Genomic DNA, 21,490 nt, shown 5'->3' with positions numbered 1-21,490 from the left:
TCCTGTTCTTTTTGCGGATACAGACTAACACGGCTGCTACTCTGAAACCTGTCATTTTGTTAGAACAGGGGTTTGGCCCAACATCCTATTCAAAATGTGTCCTTCTCCTAACCGATGCAGTCCAGAAAATTGCCTCCTTCCATCCCAGAAGTGGTTGCATATCTATTAAACTTTTGCAGAACAAACATTTAAGTCTCTCTTTTGAAATTTGTCCTGACCCACCACCCCAATAACCACCACACTGTTGTCCCAGCATGCCCCCTCGTGGCCAGATGTGGCATTGCAGCAGTGCTACCTCAGTTCCCACACTTCTTTGGATTCCTCTGGAGGAGCTGCAGCCATGCCTAATGCCCCCGCAAATAAATCTTACTCGCCAACTATATGTTGGATATCAAAGCTTTATTGCAGATAATACTGTGCCATAGCATATAACTGCAGCTAGGATTGAGACAAAATGATATACCTGAGTTGAGTATATACTGTACTAGGTCTTCTATTCTGGCAAGTGGTACATATGCAAAGAAAGGGGAAAGAGATATACCTATAATGCTGTGGTGTGGTCACCACTTGATTGTATTCCTCAGGGATCATATGGTTCTCCACACACACAGCTGAGTAAGGAACACACAGTTTTGACTCCAGACATGCAAATTTTTTCTTCTATCATGGCACAAAGATGAAATACTTATGGGGATGCTCAGGTCAGTAATTACCAGCTCTAGGCACCAGCAAAGCAAGCACATGCTTGAGGCGGCACAATTCCAGGGCAGCATTCCGGCCATTCTTTTTTTTGCTTTGGCAGTTGCGCTCTAGGAGCTTGGGGCGGCAAAACACCTAGCGCCGGCCCTGAGGTCAGTACTAAATGCAAAGTGGACTTTGCTCTGAGAATTAAAAGCCCAGTAAGAATTGAAAGTATTTGGTACTCAAAGACTCACTAAGAACCGTGCAGAACTGGGCCCTGAGCCCACTGTAGGCCACAAGTATTGTGCTTATTGTATAGTTTGGGGACCTGTAGCACATATCCTCATGCCATCAGGTACAAAACTAGGCTGCTGGACAAGGCTGACCTGGAGAAGTGTGTATTTCCTAATCCAGCTCTTTAACAGTATAACACAGAGCACTGCTGCTGCCACACCATTGTGCTGCAAGGTTGTACGTGTCAATATAAAAAGCATATCTCACTAACACTCATCTCATACCTCTGAACAGAATGATTCCTTGCAGTTCCTTTCAGTAAGGAAAGGAACAGCAACTTCAGCAAGTTGTACCACTTGTGTTAAAGTGCCATGAATTAACAATGGTAAAAGCCCCAAAAGAAAACATGTCCTTGCTAATTATTGCTTTATTCGGGGGAATACATTATCTAGGCATGTATACAAGATTAATCATAGCAGCCATGAAAATAAATGCTAATTGAAATTAGTTCAGCTTGGCATATTTCATGCATTTTAATCGTCTGAAGCCCACTCAAGGAGACCTCAACTACATAAACTGGTTTAATGCATGCATCCATCTGAATGTAATAAGTCTTCATTTGTTTTAACAAGTCATTTTCGCACAGAGGGTGTTAGTTTGGGGAGATAATTTAATGTCCCCGAGCACAGCAGAGAGAGATTTGTAGGAATTATGTCTGTTATTTGTATACAGGTCTTTCCTGCACATTTCCTAATGGCTGGTTTGTGTGCGCCCTTGTTTCAGTGAGCACAACAGCAGCCTAACTGTTTCATAAGAGCCTTCTTCCTGCAAAGAAACTCCCAAAATGACATCACAGCCAATTTCTCATTTATTTTCCACCTCCTGTGCTCTCACCGGACCAGATCTTGGCCCCTCCTCTGTACCAATCTGGTGGCCCTAAGGCCAGAAAGTTGCTCTAGTAGGACAGTTGAGGATTCCTCTAGCTTGGAGTTCCACCAGCTCCACCCCCCTCTGATGTGACAAGCACACCCAGGGAACATTGGGAACAAAGTTGGGTGGGGCAGGAGCAGTATTCAAAACGCATGCGTCAAGCCTGGAAAAGTCATATGATCATGATATTTAAGCTACTTTTTAGTTGCCTTCTGGCTTTAAGTTTTGAATCTTTCTAGGGTTTATATTTTCAAGCATTTCTCTGCAACCCTGAGGATGAGAAACCTAATGTGTATTTTAATGAAAGCTGCAATTCTCACACTGCTGTGTCTTGCCTCCATTTGTGTTGAGATGATATCTAGGGCAGCTTAGGATCTGGCCCATTTTTGGACAGATATAAACAACTAAACAAGATGCAAGGCATTGGATAAGCAAACCTGTTACAAATAAGAAACTTAAACACCTGCAACCCATAGTTTCAATTTAAAAAAATGAATGCATTTCTGTCCTGTAGAAATTTGGATCCATTTCCTAAGGGTACCCAGGAGAATAGTAGTTTGGTTCCCATTTTTCATTGAAAAAGGAGACAACATTGCTGGTAGAACAAAGTTTTTACATAAGCAGTAAGAGAGAGAGTGTCAGCTATGCAGGAGAAGGGAATGCAACTTAAAGCATGACAAATAGAGTTGAAGGCCTACTGTGAAGATAAAAGTGGTTTAAAGTAATAGTCATGCATTAAATTGCCAAGGAAGATTGACAAACGATGACTCACGTCTCATCAATATTACAACAAGTTTTAAAATTCGTGTTTATTTTGTTCCAAAATACCAATGTATTCCCATTGTTGTTGCACTGAGACCACTTGGGCCATGCCATCTGCTTTAGTCAAATAATTTACAGTTGTCTGGAATCTTATGCATGGTGAGCTGAGATGTCTGTATCCGTTAATATTCTTCTCCTGCAGCATGGCAGTGATCCAGCAAAGCACATGCTTAACTTAAGTACAGGAAGTCCCATGGAAGTTATTGGAGCAACTGATGTGCTCAAAGCTAAACAAGTATTTTAAATACTCTGCTGGACTGAAGCCTAAATGAGGGCAGAATTTACCTTGCAGCCCCTTTAGAAAGTTACACCACCTTTTCTTGTGCTAAGTCTGGCCACAATGCTCTCAAAATTAAATAAAGATGAGATTTTTTTTTTAAATAAAAGTCTTATTAATGGATGCTGATATTGTAATTTGCACGTGGTCTATTTGATTGGTAAGTATTAAAACCAGCACTCGGATAAAATATTCACAACCTCCAATTTTTTGAAGTATTGCAATTCTGTGAAAATATAAGTAATGTTTTGCAAAGTCAAATCCTGCCCTTGCTTACAAACAGACCTATTGCGATATAAACTCCTCAGCATTTTCAGAATTTCAGCTGTTGAAATTCAATATGCCAAATGTTGACATTCAAATTTTCACAGGTTTGATGCAAAGCTTTTTTTTTTTTAATGCAAAAGCTAATAAAAAGGTAGTTTTCAGGCTTCAAAGTTGCCTTAAATAAAATTCCAACTTTTTAAATTCTTAATAATTTACACCCCCTATCATATTACTTTACAAATGTTACTACATATATTTTAACTTATGTAGCTGTCCTACAATTACACACATACACACACACTTACTTCAAGGTACTGTAACTCATCATAGCTGCCCATAGGGCTGGATAACAGAAGAGTCTATGCACAATACTCACATAAGCAGGTTGATACCTAAACAGAAAACATACATAATAGCTATGATGTCTTTGGAGATCTATATTTTAGGGAATGATTGTTATATTTGTATGATGTTAAAAGTCTTTTAAACCAGTTACTTCAGTAATCTGTTTGCACACCGACATGATGCTGGACATATGAATAATCCCCTTATTTGGACAAATAATCACTTTTAATGTAGTGCATCTTTTAGAAAAAAGCCATTTATATAATCCAAGGGTCGGCAACCTTCAGCACGCGGCCCATCAGGGTAATCTGCTGGTGGGCCGCAAGACATTTTGTTTACATTGACCATCCACAGGCATGGCCCCCCGCAGCTCCCAGTGGCCATGGTTCGCCAGGGTATTACCCTGATGGGCTATGTGCTGAAGGTTGCCGACCCCCGATATAGTCTTTAAAATGTACAATAGAGACAGATATTTAAGACCTGATCAGGCCCTTGAGAGCCAAATACTTTCAGTAACCATGAAGGCTCTGCTTCCTTTATATTTAAGAACAGATCAGTTAGATATTTGAAGATTACATAGTGCATCATGCAAGATCCTCCATCAATGGTTTATATAGTCCATGAAATGAAATAATTCACAGACTACGAACTTTTTAAGGCTCTACTGACAATGAATAATGCAAAGACAGCAAGAATGAAAGTATCTGAGCCTGGTCTGCCCTAGGAAATTAGATCAGTATAACTACATTGCTCAGGGGTGTGAAAATCTCATTGACCCATCTTCCGCCGCTCAGGGAGATGGATTACCTACACTGATAGGAGAATCCATCCCGTTGGCACAGGTAGTGTCTTCACTGAAGCACTACAGCAGTAGCATTTAAAGTGTAGAAAAGCCCTTTTATGTGGGGTGGCATGTTGTTGTCCCAGCATGCCCCCTCGTGGCCAGATGTGGCATTGCAGCAGTGCTACCTCAGTTCCCACCCCCCATCCTTTGGGGTACCTTGGCCCTCAGCCAAACCACTTTGTAGAGCCCCACCCCTGTCAGGGATGCAGCTTCCTTTACCAAAATCCAACAAAAAATAAATAGAAAACCAAACCTTCAGCTCAGTTAGGCTCAGCCAGCCACCTCTTCCTCACAAGTAGCTTTCATCTGCTACAGTTTGTCCCTACCCCAAGCCTCAGGCTCCTGTTCCCTCAACAACCCCACTGTTCAGGGGCTGGCACACTCTTCCCCTCACTCAGGGGTTCATGGAGACTACAGTTTCTCAAGACCCTTGTCACCCCTGGAGTAGCTTATCTGCTCTCCTTCCTCCATCTCAGCCTTCTTTCAGGCTGCTTGAGAGAGAGAGAGAGCACAAGCACGTACATACACAAGTGAGTACACGTGCACACTTCCCACCTCCATTCCTGTGGGTCTTCTTCCTTCAGCTGGGTTCACCCACCTCTTTATGACAACAAGCTCTATTCCCCCCCAGCTGAGATTTATTTCCAATTAGGCCTGGCCCACCCTCTGGTGCAAGCAGGCTGGCTAACTGGCTCTCAGGCACATATTAACCCTTTCCTTCCAGCAAACCATCACCTACCAGCCATTTTTTTCTCCGTCCTTCCTATCTGTTGTTTTGATAGCTCTGGCTTTTTCTGAATCTCTCCCACATGGAATCTCCCACAACAGCGTCAGTATCACTTAGGATCCCAGCAGCTTCTTCTAAGTACCTCTCCACAGGAAAGAAGTATGGGTACTCTGAGAATCTCGCACAGAACCTACGTCTCTCTCTGATCACATTTATGTCTGTTGAGTAACATAAGTACTCACCATTCTGTCCTGGCAGAGTGGGGAGTGGAAGTAGAATGAGCAGCCTGGGTACTTTTTTGTTTCAGAATGCATTCTGTGCTTATGTTTATAATTTAGATACATAATTATGTATCATAATTTCCCAAAAGAGCAATATGAGCTTCCTGTTTTAGTTTTAAACTATTAGAAAACTATTAAAAAAACAAAAACATTAAATGTAGGTTGCTTATGGCTGTAGATACACAGTGCTATAAATTGAGAAAATTAGGAGATTAGTAGCTGCTGCCGATATTCTGCTAGATCAGAAGTTTTCAACGAAGTTATTGAGACCATATTCAGGTTGTGCAAGCCTGCCTACACTAGTTAATGGTGGCTGCCAATTCCTTACAACCAGCTGCTGTTCAGTAAAACTTCTAAACAGAGCAAGGCAAGAGAAAGAAACATAGAATATCTTCCTTTACACCTTTTACGTCTTTCCCCAGAGGGCGTCCTAAAAAGAACTTTAGTAATTTGTTTCTTTTACAAATCAGTCCTTAAAATGCAAAGACATTTTCTGTTTGGTAAGGCACTTTACATGTTATTTTGTGGGACCACAAAGGAGTTTAATTAAAAAAAAAATCATATGACCCACTGAGAACAGGACAAACAATGGGCTTAGCAACCTAGGAAGCAATCAGAATTCCAGAGCAGAATGGCCTGAAACTTACTTTGAGAGAGAAAGTTTCATTTTACCACTGCAAACCTTTTAGACTCAATGACCTCATGCAGTATCAAATGGCTTAGTGAATACTAAACTATAGGATGTTCACAAAGGTTAATGAAACAAAGGGGAAGTTAATGCACCACTCAGAGCAATATTAAGGGTCTATCTATACTACAAGCACTACAGGAGCACAGTTGTAGCACTGCAGCGATGCTGCTGGAGAGTTATAGCATAAACACTTGCTACAGCAAAGGAAGGGGTTTTACCATCCCTGTAAATCCACCCACTAGAGAGACTGGAGCTAGGTGGAAGAATCCTTCTGTCCATCGACCTATCTGTGTCTACGGGATTAGGTCAGCCTCCTTATGTCATATAGGGCACAACATTTGTCACAGCCCTAAGCAACATAGCTAGGTCAACGTTAGTTTGAAGTGCAGACCAGGCCTAACTCAAATTAAAATACAAAAAAAGATACCAAAAAACCCTACCTGTTCAGCTGTGATTGAAAGGTACTTGGTAGATTTAAAACTAACTGATTGATTTTTAAAGCTGGTTATTAAGTGTACACTTCTAAAGAGTTAGTACTTATATTAACAGCAGCTCTCTTCTCATTCAATTTTTCCTAATGATGTAAGTCACTTAGACCAACATACCAGCTCAGGATATGAGATCGTCTTACATTTTCCACTGTTGTAACGTAATTATAGTAAATGTGTTATTTAATATTGTAAGTTTTAAATATAACTTTCCTAAAATTACTAGCAAGCCAAAAACTCTTAAAATAAAATTGGACTTTTAGACATATTGGACATTTCTCTTTGTTTACTTCTTCACCAAGAAGCTGGTCCATTGCAACGCCACAATATATATGATTTAGGTCTCCATTTTTATATACCACAATTCCAATACTTAGTAGATACAGCAGTTCTTTTCATCTAGTGTGGTGCCCAGTGGATACCACAAATATTTGTTGAATCAGTTTTTGTCTCAATTCTGCTTCAGCCATAATGGTTCTTCTGCAAATTTTCTCCTAGATTGCACTGTCACTTATTAGAGCAATGCTTCATTTTGTTTTACAAACATTCATGGAGGTGTGTAAAAATATTTAATTTGAAGCCTGTGCATTAGACAATTGCTTGATTAAATAAAATGAATTATAAAAAGTGTCTCTGAAAATCTCAAAGCCAATACTGTTGTTTCACAGATGCTTCCTACAGGTAAGTCACTGGTATTGATTTTATTTAATACTGATAGCTGTGTTCATTCACCCACTTTGCTGATTTTTCTAGGTACACCAAAATGAAGACTGCCACCAATATCTATATTTTCAACCTTGCCCTGGCAGATGCCCTAGCAACAAGTACTCTGCCATTCCAGAGTGTGAATTACTTGATGGGAACATGGCCATTTGGTACAATCCTTTGTAAGATCGTTATGTCCATAGACTACTACAATATGTTCACAAGTATCTTTACACTCTGCACCATGAGTGTGGATCGCTACATAGCTGTTTGCCACCCAGTCAAGGCTCTTGATTTTCGCACTCCCAGAAATGCCAAAATTGTCAATGTCTGCAACTGGATTCTTTCTTCAACCATAGGTCTGCCAGTTATGTTCATGGCAACCACAAAATACAGGCACGGTGAGTCTGACTTTCATAACCGGGGTTGAGTTAAACTGAATGTTTAAATGCTCACTCTCTTTCTTAAGACCTAAGCACTGTCTCTCTTTATTTTAGAGGTTTGGGCCTCAATTCTGACCTTGCAGCTGTATAAATCAGGAGAAATCATTGGTATGAAATCAGTGGAAATGAAAGCAGCATCAGGCCCCTTCAACATGTTTAAAATAATACCTGTCACAAATTCAGTAATGTTATAGAAAGGCTTTCTATATGAAGTATAGTTTGGTATTCTAGACCTATGATGATTGTCATATCGGGGGAAAACAAAATGAGATCTGTGGTTTGGCTGACAAAAGAGAGAGTATATGTAAGCAGCAGTTTATTCACTAAAGCTGATGCAGGAAATAAGATGGGAACTGTGAATTTGGGGGTGAGGGGGGAGGATAATAGTTTCAAAATTCAAAATCTTTTGAATTTCAAATTGTATTTTTAAACAACACTAGAGTTGGTCAAAAAATGGTGTGGTGGGGGACACGGGAATTTCTTGAAAATTCTCTAAATTTTTCCTGTTTATTTTTTTTATTTCAAATTTTTGATATTTTGTCACAATTCAGAAAAATGTTGGCCAACTTTAGCATTCACTGTAACCTATCAACATTGAGGCACTCCATTATAGTCAAGCAAGTCCTTTGGAGCCAGTGGGGTTCCATAAGGACAATACTTGATTCTGTGGTATAAAGTCTTATCCTCCACATCTACTCTGCCCCTCCAAAAACCAAAAATCTATCTATACAAACTATACACCAAGTACTGCATGACCACGTATGTAGATGAAAAGATGCAAACAAGCATCTACAGTACTGATGACTACGTATGTAGATGAAGCCTGTCATGTCATGAGATGTCCACAAACTATAGTTGACATGTAAGGAACATACTTTCAAGGGCTTTTGTTTCTTAAAATATGCTTCCAGTTTTCATGTAAGAAAAATTATTATTGACCTATTAAGAGCCTCATCCAAAGCCCAAGGAAATCAGTGGAAAGACTGTCATTGACCTAGGTTCTACTCCTGAGCCAACTGAAGCTAGTAACAAAGTTCCCACTGATTTCAAAGATGCAGGATAGAGGCTTAATGCACTGGATCAAGCCTTAACTATCAAAAAGTATGCAGGGCACCACTAGTACAAACAAAAGCATTTATAGTCTAATCCTGCAAACAGATTTGCCCGTACTGACTTTATTGGAACTCCTCATGGGATTCAGGAGTCCCATATAGCAGATCAAGTCTAAGTAAAAATATGACAAGGGGGGGAAAAAACAGAGGAAGGATGATAGAAAGAATAGGATTATAGAGACGAGAGCATGAGTTATCTTAGTGATACTGCATACAATCTGAAGATATGGTTTAAGAACATAAGAATGGCCCTACTGGGTCAGACAAATGTCCATCTAGCCCAGTATCCTGTCTTCCGACAGTGGCCAGTGCCAGGTGCCCCAGAGGGAATGAACAGAACAGGTAATCATTAAGTGATCCATCCCCTGTCGCTCATTCCCAGCTTCTGGCAAACAGAGGCTAGGGACACCATTCCTGCCCATCCTGACTAATAGCCATTGATGGACCTATCCTCCATGAATTTATCTAGTTCTTTTTTGAACCCTGTTATGGTCTTGGCCTTCACAACATCCTCTGGCAAGGAGTTCCACAAGTTGACTGTGCGTTGTGTGAAGAAATGCTTCCTTTTATTTGTTTTAAACCTGCTGCCTATTAATTTCATTTGGTGACCCCTAGTTCTTGTGTTATGAGAAGTATAAACAACACTTCCTTATCTACTTTCTCTACACCAGTCATGATTTTATAGACCTCAATCATATCTCCCCTTAGCCATCTCTTTTCCAAGCTGAAAAGTCCCAGTCTTATTAATCTCTCCTCATACGGAAACCGTAAGGTGTTATGTTAACTTGCATTATGGTAATAGCTGTGTGCACAACTTGTTTGTGTATATTATATATGGAAGGGGTTGTATGTCACTTCCTATCTTTAAATATTTGAGAACTTTTGCTTAGATCATTAAAGAGCTTTGTTCTCGCTGTATGTATGCACACACACACACACACACACACACATATTAGATGCATAGAAATGCTGTAAAAGTTCTCCCATGACATATAAAGCACCTACAAGGCAACCCAGTCTTTGCCTACTCTTCCTTTATAAGAATATTCAGTTTTTATTACAGAATCTATTTTTGTAACCAAGCACACCCATCTAGTGATTTACATTCACCATAATATAAAACATTATATTTCCCTCGTATGCCAGAATATAATAGCATATTAGCACTTCAGAATTTCTTTTTAACGAGCACATTAACAGGAAATATTATCCAGAACAACACCAGTGCCACGCAGAAAACTCATCTGCATAATAATTCTAGCAAACGCAGAAGTAGATCCAAAGCAAACAAAAGAAAGGAACATCACATTGGAACAAACGTAGCCACCATTATTGTCACAATTTAGAGTTAAACATACGAGTCGGCATGGTTAAGATAATTTAAACACACATGTAGAAACACAGATTAAGAACTCCATGTGCAGCAATAACACAAATGAGAGAGAAATCTGAAAAATCCACAGGTGTGGAGAGACCCATTTTATGGTTTGAGGGCAGTGTGGAAAATCTTGCATTGCAACTGCTGTCTTTATATGGTTAACAGAAGAAGAGCTGCCTAGCCGATACATTTCATGTGTGTTAAATACATTAAATTGCAAAGAAAACACTATCAAAAATATTTATGGGAACTCTTGAGTTCTACCATTTTGGAGTTCATATAAACACACAAAATCACCTTCACTCCCAACATTCAGTGGAAATCTTTATCACATTTGATCTGATTGATGACATCTTACCTGATCATTTCAGCCAGTGAGTTATGTTTTTGAATGTGTATATTATTGTCCATGTTTAATAAGACTGGTATAACCCCCTCCTCTCCAGTCTCCTGGGCTCTTGCCTCTCTACTCTAACAATCAGCAGCTAAATTAATCTTCCTTTCCCTCCCTCAGGCATCCATGCACTTCTTTAAGGCCTCAAATCTTCAAGGTGCTGACCTTTCTGACCCTGATTCAACACAGCTCTTAAGCACAAATTTAAACGCCGTAGTAACTAGGGATGGACTTAAACACATGCTTCCTGTGAGCATGTAGGTGACTGTGACAGACTGCTGGGAGCTAGCAGCTGACCCAGCACTCTGATCACTTAGCATACTTTTACACAGGGGTAAAAAAAAACAGTGACTGGCCTGGGCCAACTGACTTGGGCTCGGGCTCTGAGCTGAAAAATTGCTGTGTAGATGCTCGGGCTCAGGTTGCAGGGTCCCAGAGCTCAGGCTCCAGCCCGAGCCCAGCGTCTCCACAGCAATTTTTCAGCTGTGAGCCTGAGCCCTGTGAGCCTGAGTCAGTTGACCTGGGCCAGTCACAGGTTTTTTATCCCTGCATAGACATACCCTTAGGGCTTCTGTGGGGAAAGTATTTAGTGCCTGACTGGGGGGCAGAAGACCATGGGCTGATGAGCTATAAGGCTAACTATCCCATCTGCTAAAAATATAGTTAAAAACCAAAAGAAGGAAGTGCAAAGGGAGGAGAGAGGGCTAGCAGGGCCCTAGGGAAGCCAGGTTGCTGGCTGGTGAGATTGCTTTGTCTTCTTCTCACTGGAGACAGGGCTGAGGATTGAAGGACACTGTAGGTGGAAGTGCTGCACAGGAATGTTGATGATGGCTTGGTGGAGGAAACAAATGAAAACAGAGGTGTTGACAATAAAGAAGCGTCCAAGACTGTTTGCAAACCTGCCCTGTTACCAGGGCCAGCTCTAGGATTTTTGCCGCCAAAAGCAAAAACAATTTTGGCCGCCCCCCGTTTTTTAATTACCCCCGGCCCCGCCTCAACTCCGCCCCTTCCCCAAATCCCCAGCCCTGCCTCCTCCCCCCAGGCTCTCAAGTCGGGGAGGGAGGGGGAGCAGCGGCGCGCGAAACAGCTGTTTCGCGCGCCGCGGCCGCTCGGGATCTCCCCCTCCCTCCCAGGTTTGAGAGCCTGGGAGGGAGGGGGAGACTCCGAGTGGCCACGGCGCGGGCGCCGCTTCTCCCCCTCCCTCCCAGGCTCTCAAGCCTGGGAGGGAGGGCGAGTAGCGGCGCGCGAGCGGCAGCGGAGGTGAGCTAGGGCGGCCGGGGCACATTTTTAGGGGCGGCATTCTGGCGCCGGCCATGCCGCCCCTAAAAATGTGCCGCCCCAAGCACCAGCTTGTTTTGCTGGTGCCTAGAGCCGGCCCTGCCTGTTACAATGGTCCAATTGATTTCAGTGTGCGTAAGCATCTGTCTGTGTGTTTTGCTGGATCAGGATGGCACACAGGTCTGCACCTTTCACGACTGAGCCCCAAATTCCTCCAAAGCCGTCTCGTCTCATTTTGCATAAAATTCAAACTTCTCCTGACTTTTGAGGTCCCCTGCCTGCAACTCATCTCCTGTCACTCTCTCTGCTTCACCCACTCATCTTGTTGCTCCCTTTGGTCTCCTCCTCCCATTCTTGCTTTTGTGTCTTTTCATGCTGCTTTCTACAGCTGGAAAACCATCCTTCTTCCTCATTGTCCTTTTAACCCCCAAACCCTCAAAACAAAACACTGTTTAAACTGCCCTATTTCAACAGATTTCATGCTGAAACTGAAAATTGGCCCAAGTTTGTTTGTTTGTTTGCAAACCCTAAGTGAACTTTTTGACAAACAAAAACAAACTAAGAATCCTTTGGTTTTGGCTTTCTAACAAAAACATCACAAATCTCTAGCAATAACACTGCATTCTTCAGAAGATGGACAGGCCTGTGGTAAAGTATCTGCATGGCTGTAAACAAACATGCATCAGCCAATCAAAGCTGTTTTGTTTCAGTTACTCATTTTATAAAATTGCATCAAAGTGCTGTACAATGTTGCGGGGCAGGGGGATGGGGGGAGGAAGAGACTAAAGCAAAGCAAGTTAAACACTGAACTGTTCACTCTTCTCTGTAATTTTGTTTTACTTTAGGTTCCATTGACTGCACACTTACGTTCTCTCACCCAGCTTGGTACTGGGAGAACCTACTGAAAATCTGTGTATTCATCTTTGCCTTCATCATGCCAGTCCTGATCATTACCGTGTGCTATGGCTTGATGATTTTACGCCTGAAGAGTGTCCGCATGCTGTCTGGTTCCAAGGAGAAGGATAGGAACCTGAGGAGAATCACGAGAATGGTCCTTGTAGTGGTGGCGGTGTTCATTGTCTGCTGGACTCCCATCCACATTTATGTCATCATTAAAGCCTTGATCAATATTCCAGAAACTACGTTCCAAACAGTCTCCTGGCACTTCTGTATCGCTTTAGGATACACAAATAGCTGCCTTAATCCAGTCCTTTATGCATTTCTAGATGAAAACTTCAAAAGATGTTTCAGAGAATTCTGCATTCCCACTTCCTCCACTATTGAGCAACAAAACTCCACCCGCATCCGACAAAACACTCGTGATCATGCCTCCACTGCCAATACTGTGGATAGGACTAATCATCAGGTATGACTAGCAGTGGAGATGTCATCTCTGGATTCAGGCCTCCCTCCTGGAGATGACATGTGTTCCGAAGTTACAGTCTTTACTGATTTATAGCTATCAGGAGGTAGCTTGGTTTATCTTAACAGCTGGTGTACACGTACATACAACCCAATCCAGTGAGAAGCTAAGCGCTTGCAATACCCAATGAAGTTTGGAAGTAGGGGGCTCTCAAAAGTACCTTGCATGATCAGGCCTAGTGTGTGTGTGTGGCTGTGTGTGGCTATGCGCGCACACACACACACACTACACCAGAGAAAGAAACCGAATGGTCTTACTTTACAGAATGTTTGCAACTTCTGAACATTCTGTGACTGACTGATGAAGGATCATAGACTTTTCTATTCACACCACTAGTGCATGGTGGTAAGCCAAATAGATATCCCTATCCTCCCATTTTAAAGGTGACTGTCAAAGGCAGAAAATATATTTGCGCAATCTTTTTGCTTCTTTATGGTCTATGAAGAAGTTCTGAAAGGCCCTGTTTTTCCTGGAAGTCTATGCAAGCCTGGGCCCAGTCGTCACACAGTTTTTGTACCAGTACAACTATGTTGGTTGGAGGTGTGATATTTTTAACCAATATAGTTATACTAGTGCAACCTCCAGGGTGAGCATAGTTCTGCCAGTATAAAGAAGCTTTGTAACCCCTTCCCATAAAGAATAAGTTATTACAATGCAAGCCAAGTTTATGACAGTATAACCGTGTCCAGACTTGTTGGGGGGAGGTGTCTGTGCCACTTCAGCTATACTGGTTTAATTAAAGCAGTACAACTTGTGTGTGAAGTCTGGCCTTAAAGAACTAGTAGCTTTATGGCATCACAGATACCAAGGAAATCAAACCTGATTTACTGAGAGGGGAAGAGATTTTTATTTCAAGCAGTTTAAAACACTGGGGTTTGTTTTGTCTTTTTTTTATTGACACCTATTTAATTCAACTGTCAAACTGCTGGATGAGAAGCTCTTCTGTTAGAGATTCAACACCCATGCCCCTTTAATTAGGTCTGAGAGCTTCTATTCCACATCTGAGTCTTCCTAGGGAAACATCAAGCTAAACAGGGAAAGAAAAACATTAAACGTTCCTGTGATCAAAGAAATGAAGCAGAAAAATAAACCTTTATCAAGATCTTCTGAGTCTTCTTTACAATTCACATAAAAAAGAAAAAGGGCACAAAACCTGCTAGTGCTGAATAGATTCACACCCCAACTTGCTGCAAACCTAAGTGTTTGTGTAGACTGGCCCTTAATCAGCAAAAGCACTCTGTTTCCAGTATCAGCTGCATCTACAGTACACTAGGAGGTTTGACAGAACAACTATCACTGTAGCTATGCCAACAAACCTTTCTAGTGTAGACAAGGCTTTAGAGGGGATTTGGTATGAGTACTAATTCCTTAGACTGCTCAGCACAATTCATATCATTTTCAGTGGAACAGACAAAGGGCCCTAACAAAATGCTGACTGAATGCTCTTAACTCCCACTAAATGAGAACTGAAGGCACTCAGAACCCCAGCAAGATTAAGCCCAAAGTGCTTGACACTAGAGCTGCTTGGGAATTTGACAAAGAATTGTGTGTCAGAAAGTGACAATTCATTGAATTGTTCTGAAAAGATGGCAGTATCTCACTTGCGTTCATTGAAATAGGTGCTCTGATACTGTGGTGATGACTTAATCAATTAGCTAGAAATGAATCCATCAAAATGAATTGGACTTTTCAGAATTCAGCAATCATCAACACAATTCATTAACAGCTGATCTTTAAGCTAATCAGCAGCTGGCAAAAAAGAACAATAAAAAGGTCTTTTTCAGTAACAAGAGGATCATTAGCATCCTTGGTGCAGAAAAATATTCAAGCAGATTTTAACCTAGGAAACAGAATCTTGCAGATAGTGTTCACCTAACTGGGGTAAGAACTGGTTTTAAAATCTTTGGACCAGATTCTTAGCTAATATTAACCAGAATAGTCCCATCAAATTCAACAAAAAGCCAGTATGCCATTTTCACCAGCTGAGTGTCTGATCTTTCCTTTATACTCCAAACCTATGTTGGGTCACTCATAGAAGAGTCCAAAGTACTTTAACATTAAGCAGTTTTATTTAGGGACAGGGATTTCCTCAGGATCCCTCCATTCCTTCTTCATTTTTTATTCCTTCCTCACTGACACGTCACTGTAAGTGCATTTATACTTTTATATACAGCCCCACAGTCAAATAAAATCGAAGTGTGCCAAGCTTAGAGTGACCAGACAGCAAATGTGAAAAATTGGGACAGGGGGTGGGGGGTAATAGGAGCCTATATAAGAAAAAGACCCCAAAATCGGGACTGTCCCTATAAAATCAGGACATCTGGTCACCCTAAGCTTCCCTTAACCAAGGAGGTTTAAACAAGTACTCACTTCAGAACCCATCAGCTCCATCCCTTCAGTCATCCAGGGAGAATCACCGAAGAGTGACACAAGTTGCTTCATCTCCCAGGAGCTGAGCATGCCACCCTTGCATTATGCCCAGTGTTAGCAAGGGAGAGTAGTCACTACCTTTTTTCCCATTAAATTATTTTGCACCATCTCAGAAGTATGCTGTGGATCAAATTCTGCTGTGTATATCTTAAGGGAGAACTGAGCCTTATATTATTATATTATATTATTAAAGAGTGGGCATAGCCACACTATAAATAATAGCATACTTTGATTACTATAAAGCATTGTGGTTTTTTTTCTAATGGAATACTCCTAAATAACCTTGTGGGCAGAAAAGTGTCATTTTGTGTATGTTTATTGCTAAATTCAGCAGATCTTTAGAACTGGCCCCTATTCTGTAGCTCGATAGCTGTTGTACATGGAGTGGCTCTAGAAACGAGCCCATTGCTTTTTCTGTAATATATGCGATTCTCAAATCTGTTTGGCTTGCTACTCATGAAGAAAATCAAGAATAATGTCACTAGGTGGTCTGGAACTAACTGATTATCTTATAAAAATGCATGCAATTGCTGAAGTTATTTTTTAAAAGTATGAAATGAACTAAATGATCAGGAACATACATGTTCATTAGTATATGAAAAATTGAAAGCTTTATCTGATCTATAAAACTTAGAGATGGGCCTAAGCCACAACATTCATTTTTGGATGCACATTTCCCCAAAGCATAGGGATATTCAGATTTGAGGATTATAATCCATTTCTAACTAAGTAGCTGCTAGTGGAATTTCCACCACAGAGTTGCAGACAGAGCTGAAATAAAGCTTGTGAAATTTTGACACTGCTAAACCTGAACTTGAGCTTGGATTTGACCTCAGATCATATCTTATTTTAAACCAGGAGTTAAAGAAAACACCTCCTTGCTGAAAGAAAAGTAGGAGGCTCCTCTCCTGTATTTCGTTTGGGTGAGCAGGGCTGCCCTGAAGCACCTCCTCTTCTGTGACTGGTGCAGGGAGAGCTTCTCCTTTCCTGTTTCAATCCGCTTAGCCAGTGGTCTAAATCTGATCAGGAGCTCTACTTTTTGAGCAACAAACACTTCACTTGCAAGGTGTTTTGCCTTGATTTCAACTTGCTACAACACTGAAAAATACAGCCCATTGTCAGAGCATAGAAATGATCAATGGCTTTCAAGGAGAGAAAAACTGGCAGGTTTTGCTGTTGAAATTGTTAGTAGTGCACTTCTGCGCAGGTGCAGCACTGATGACATAAAAAACTGTATCTATCTACCATATGTATATGCTATTGGGGGCTTTGTGGGCAGGGGATTTAGTTCCTGCCTTTTCAATCTCAAACTAAACTTTTAGACTATTACAGAGGAACTTTAAAAAAGTTAAAACTCTTAACTTAGCAGAGTGACAATTGATTGTATTTGGCATAATAGGAAGCAAAAATCTTAGAAGAAGATGTTCATGTATCACAGAGAACACTAACTTTTCAGCAATGGCTGCAAAAAGTGCATTGAAAGTACCAAAGTTGTTCTGTACTAATGAAATTCACATAGGATTCACATAAGAAAACCGCCACCATTATGTGCTTGGCACGTAATGTATTCTAGTTTAAACATAGTGTATGACGTAGTGTATGACATGGAGTAGACGTTTCTCTATTTTAATTCCTCTGTTGTAAACATATTGGGCCGGCTCCTCAGCTGGTGTGAATCAACATAACACAGTGGAATTCAATGGCACTATTTGATTCACACCAGCTGAGGATCTAGCCCATTCAAATATGTGGATAAAAAAATAAACACAATTGTTGCCACCTTATGTTACTGAGAACCAGCAAGAGGTTTTAAGTGGAAGAACTACACTTCTTTTGAAATCAGAGTCAGATCAACTAGGAATGTGCATATTTCTCTTTAAAGATCTTTTCAGGTATAGTCCTGAAGCTAAAACCACTATTTTTGTGGTAGTTTCCTCTGCCTTCATGATGTAAACTGAAAGGAAAGCCTTCAGCTTTGCACAGTGAGATAGTAGCAGCAAATGCTGGGTAAATTCACCCAAAAAAACATTTGCAAGAAACACATGGGAGGGGAAGTCAATGAAGTACTCATGGTATTTACAATTTCTTTCCTTTCAGTTGGAACTTCTGGAAGCTGAAGCCACACCACTGCCATGAGAGGGTCTTCTGCTGCATAGCCCTCAAAGCAATCACAACACCAGTGCCAAGGTGTGTTTGTGGGGAATGTGTAGGAGACACTTTTTTCCCCCTGGAGGAAAGTGCTTGCTTTAAGATACATCAAAGTGATTTGCCACTATGGCAATTCTGCATTGCAGTTACAGGAGCATGAAACCTAATAGCAGGCAGAGTCAGATGAAATGGAGGCTTACCATGCTCCAGTGTACAAAAATATACATAGTCATCCAGAATATATACATTTATCTAAAAGGGGGCTACTGGACATTACTGGGGTCAGATAGCCCAAGTTTTGCTCTGAATGGTTACAGTAGCATTAGGTTGGAAGCAAAAACTCAAGGGATGGGCAAATATAGGCTGCTTAATGGAGGTGATTTACTAATAAACGGAAGCAGAATTGCATACAAAACACCTAGGGATATTTTGGAACAGTTTCAGCTAGAAATGTGCTTTATAATGGTGGTTTCTTGTATCGGTTACAATACATATGTTTTTTATATGAAAAATCATCACTAAGTCAGCTACAGTAACAAAGGAGATCAAAGCTACCTGTGTGACACAGATAACTTTCTCAAAAAAGTATGACCCTTTCTAGCATTTTAATGGAAAATGACTCACTTTTTTCAATGCTCACTTCAAAAACCCAAACCTTAACCTCCTCTTCCACTTTTAACATACAAAAATATTTTAATAATAAAAATAATGCATTCTCATTTGTTCAGGAAGAAGCAAGTGGGAATAACAGTTGGGAAGGTTTGATGGTCCTCTGGGTTGTTGTTGCTTGTAAAATGGATCAATAAAGGGACTGCAGCTCTTTTTGTAAATTCCATTGTGACTACATGTAGATTGTTAATCCTTTCAGAGCTAGCACCGTGTGTTTATACATTCTCTTTGAACTAGTTTCTCCAGTTTCAACTGTGCAATCAGCAACATCTCAGACTCATCCAAATACTCAGTTTTTGTATAGCACTCTGGGATCCTTCAGGATGAAAGGAGCTATATAAAATGTAAATCACTATTATTAAATCTGTGAAGAGCTTAAGCAAATACAGAACACACTTTAGGCCTTTTTAAAAAAGAAAAACAATAAAGTTACATTTTGAAAGTAAATTAATTTTTTAAAACCAAGCCCATAACATTTATGCTTTTCTAACCAATGTAATAAAATTGTAGTCTGTATTTCCATTTTCTATTGGCTGCTAAAGCACTTTAAAATGTACAAAAGAAACACTGTACAGAAGCAATTGCCATGTAACCTGCTCTCTGGTATCAAAGACAACTATCCATGTAGATAATTTGTGGTAATATGGTATTTTGTAGCCACTGTTTGGTATTTGCTGTATATAATTAAATGGTCAAGTTATCCATGAGACAAAAAGTACTTACATGAATTTACGTGCATTGTAAAATAAAACCGTATCTTTCTCTTGTAATTAAAGTGCATCTAAAATTCTAATATTTTAGTGTGAACATGTTTGTTTCTGTCATGAATAGTGTAATACAGATTGACAGCCAACCCCCCATCTGGTATAAATCAGGGTAGCACTACTGAAGTCAATGAAGGTACATCAATTTCTCCCAGCTGAGTATGCATCAGTAGAATACATAAAATGGAACCCATTTTTTTTCTCTTTCTGTTGAAAGCTGCCTCATGCTGCCATAGGCTTTAATCCAGGGAAGCCACCTCTTGCAGTAACACAAAACTATGAACCTCTCACATGGGTCATCATTACAACACAGATTTCAAGGAGTAAGCCCTTGATCTGGTTGCAGTGATGGGTGAGCCTCTAGAGAGGAATGTGATGCACACTTTGCTAGTATATTGTATTATTCCTTGGCTAACAGCAAGAAGTAGAAGCATCTCACACATTATCTGTACCAGGAAGGAAAACTGAATAATCCTCAGCCTGCTTGGTTACTGACCAACACTAACAATGTCACTATCCTGCTATAGTCCATTTAATGAGTTTAAGAAACTCCAAGTGAAATATAAAGAGCAACAACTTCTTAAAGCCCTTAGTGGTATGCCAGAAGAGCAATAAATTAAAAACAGAAGTCATGGCTTCCTGCACTCATTAGTTTTCCACTCAAAGTGCTTAATTATTTAAAACCCCAATTTCTTTTGGACTGGGAATGGAATAATGTTCACAAGTACAGTAATTTCACTCTTCATGGATAGTCAAATATTTTAAAAATGTGGCTTCCTACAGTTCAATAATTAACTTAAGTACATTCATCATTATTCAATGTGAATACCTATTAGCAGACATTGTAGTGAAGCATTAGAAACATTAGAAAAATGCATTTCCTTCATTTTTGGCAATGATTTAAAATAAGTCACAAATTACTATGTGACTTTTTGTTGTAATGCATTAATAAAAAATAGTTGTGCTTTTCATTCAAGCACAATGTACTGTATTCCAAATGGCATCCATTCAGCAAAAACATCTAAAGGCTTGTCTCAATGTCCAACCTTTTAGCTTAGTTATGAAACAAGGTTAAGATCCAGTCTATACTACAAAACTGGAACCATTTTATTACCTCGTTAGAGGACAAACATGGTGTAACCAAGTTCCTTGGTATTGGTTTGTGGACAGGCCTTTTCGGATACAAATGTCACACTTCTGGCACCCTAGTATCCTGTCACATATCCTTGACACAGTTCGGTCGAGAATAGTAAAAATGAGTGCTTAAAGTTGGCTCCAAAATGAATATTTGGGAATGTAAATAAGTGATCTGATTTTCAGAAGTGCCCCTTCTTAGAGTTACCTTGAAGGATCATGTCCTTAACTATCCATCTGCCTTAGAAAAGAATCAATGTTCTTTGTACAACAATGGAAATTTCTTATGTTTTGTTATAAAAACAAAACATATGGGCCAAACTCTGCCTGGACTTGCACCACATGCAACCATGCTGAAATTAAGAGTGTTACACAGACTATTGTGTTAAGACAGAATATGATCCCGGTCAGTCAGGCAAGATACAAGTTAGGAAAATTATTTTTACCCACGTAAAGTATAACAAATTCCAAATAATGTAAGTAATACCTGGTTATTTGCTAGTTCCACAAGCTGACTCCATGCATTCCCCTCCCCCAACTTGGAAGAGTTCTAAAAGACTTTTGGTCATGTATAGTACCCAGCTACTATAAATGACGGTAGTACTATACTTCTGTCCATTCAGAGGATTCTTAATAAACAGCCCACATGGCATCTGCACTTGGAATTGCAGATGTAAGCGTGAACTTTGTATCCAAACATGCAGGGCTCAACATCTGACCGGGGGTCAAATTCTGTGTTTATACTTAGAGTCAGTTTAGGGCCAGAAGGGACCACTAGATCATCTAGTCTGATCTCCTATACGTGACAGGCCACCACCACCCACACTAAACACAACAACCAAAAATTGGACTCAAGTATTACAGCTCCCAGAAGACTAGACTATTATGTGCCCCTGGCAGAGAACAGAAGGGCCTGGGGAGCACCATTGCCTCTGGCCCCCACAAAGACAGGGAAATGATTAAGTGAGATATACGCAGATAATCCTGGCAAATGACACACATCTGCACATTGCAGAGGAAGTCCA

General features: G+C 40.4%; 1 protein-coding gene across 1 annotated transcript in view; it reads left to right on the top strand.

Annotated features, from left to right (window-relative positions):
* Nucleotides 1-17,902, top strand: part of OPRM1 (opioid receptor mu 1) — a 36,308-nt gene extending 18,406 nt beyond the window's left edge. Inside the window, exons 2-4 of the mRNA XM_024202191.2 lie at nt 7,341-7,693; nt 12,743-13,263; nt 17,848-17,902. Of these exons, the coding sequence (XP_024057959.1) occupies nt 7,341-7,693; nt 12,743-13,263; nt 17,848-17,886 (913 nt within the window). The 3' untranslated portion in view covers nt 17,887-17,902. The remainder of the gene's footprint in view (nt 1-7,340; nt 7,694-12,742; nt 13,264-17,847) is intronic.
* Nucleotides 17,903-21,490: the final 3,588 nt, after the last annotated feature.

This window comes from Terrapene carolina, unplaced genomic scaffold, assembly GCF_002925995.2.
Source record: "Terrapene carolina triunguis isolate 2854851 unplaced genomic scaffold, T_m_triunguis-2.0 Scaffold85, whole genome shotgun sequence".
Taxonomy (NCBI): domain Eukaryota; kingdom Metazoa; phylum Chordata; order Testudines; family Emydidae; genus Terrapene; species Terrapene triunguis.
Note: the sequence above shows the minus strand (reverse complement) of the source record. Positions and strands in the feature narration are given on the sequence as shown.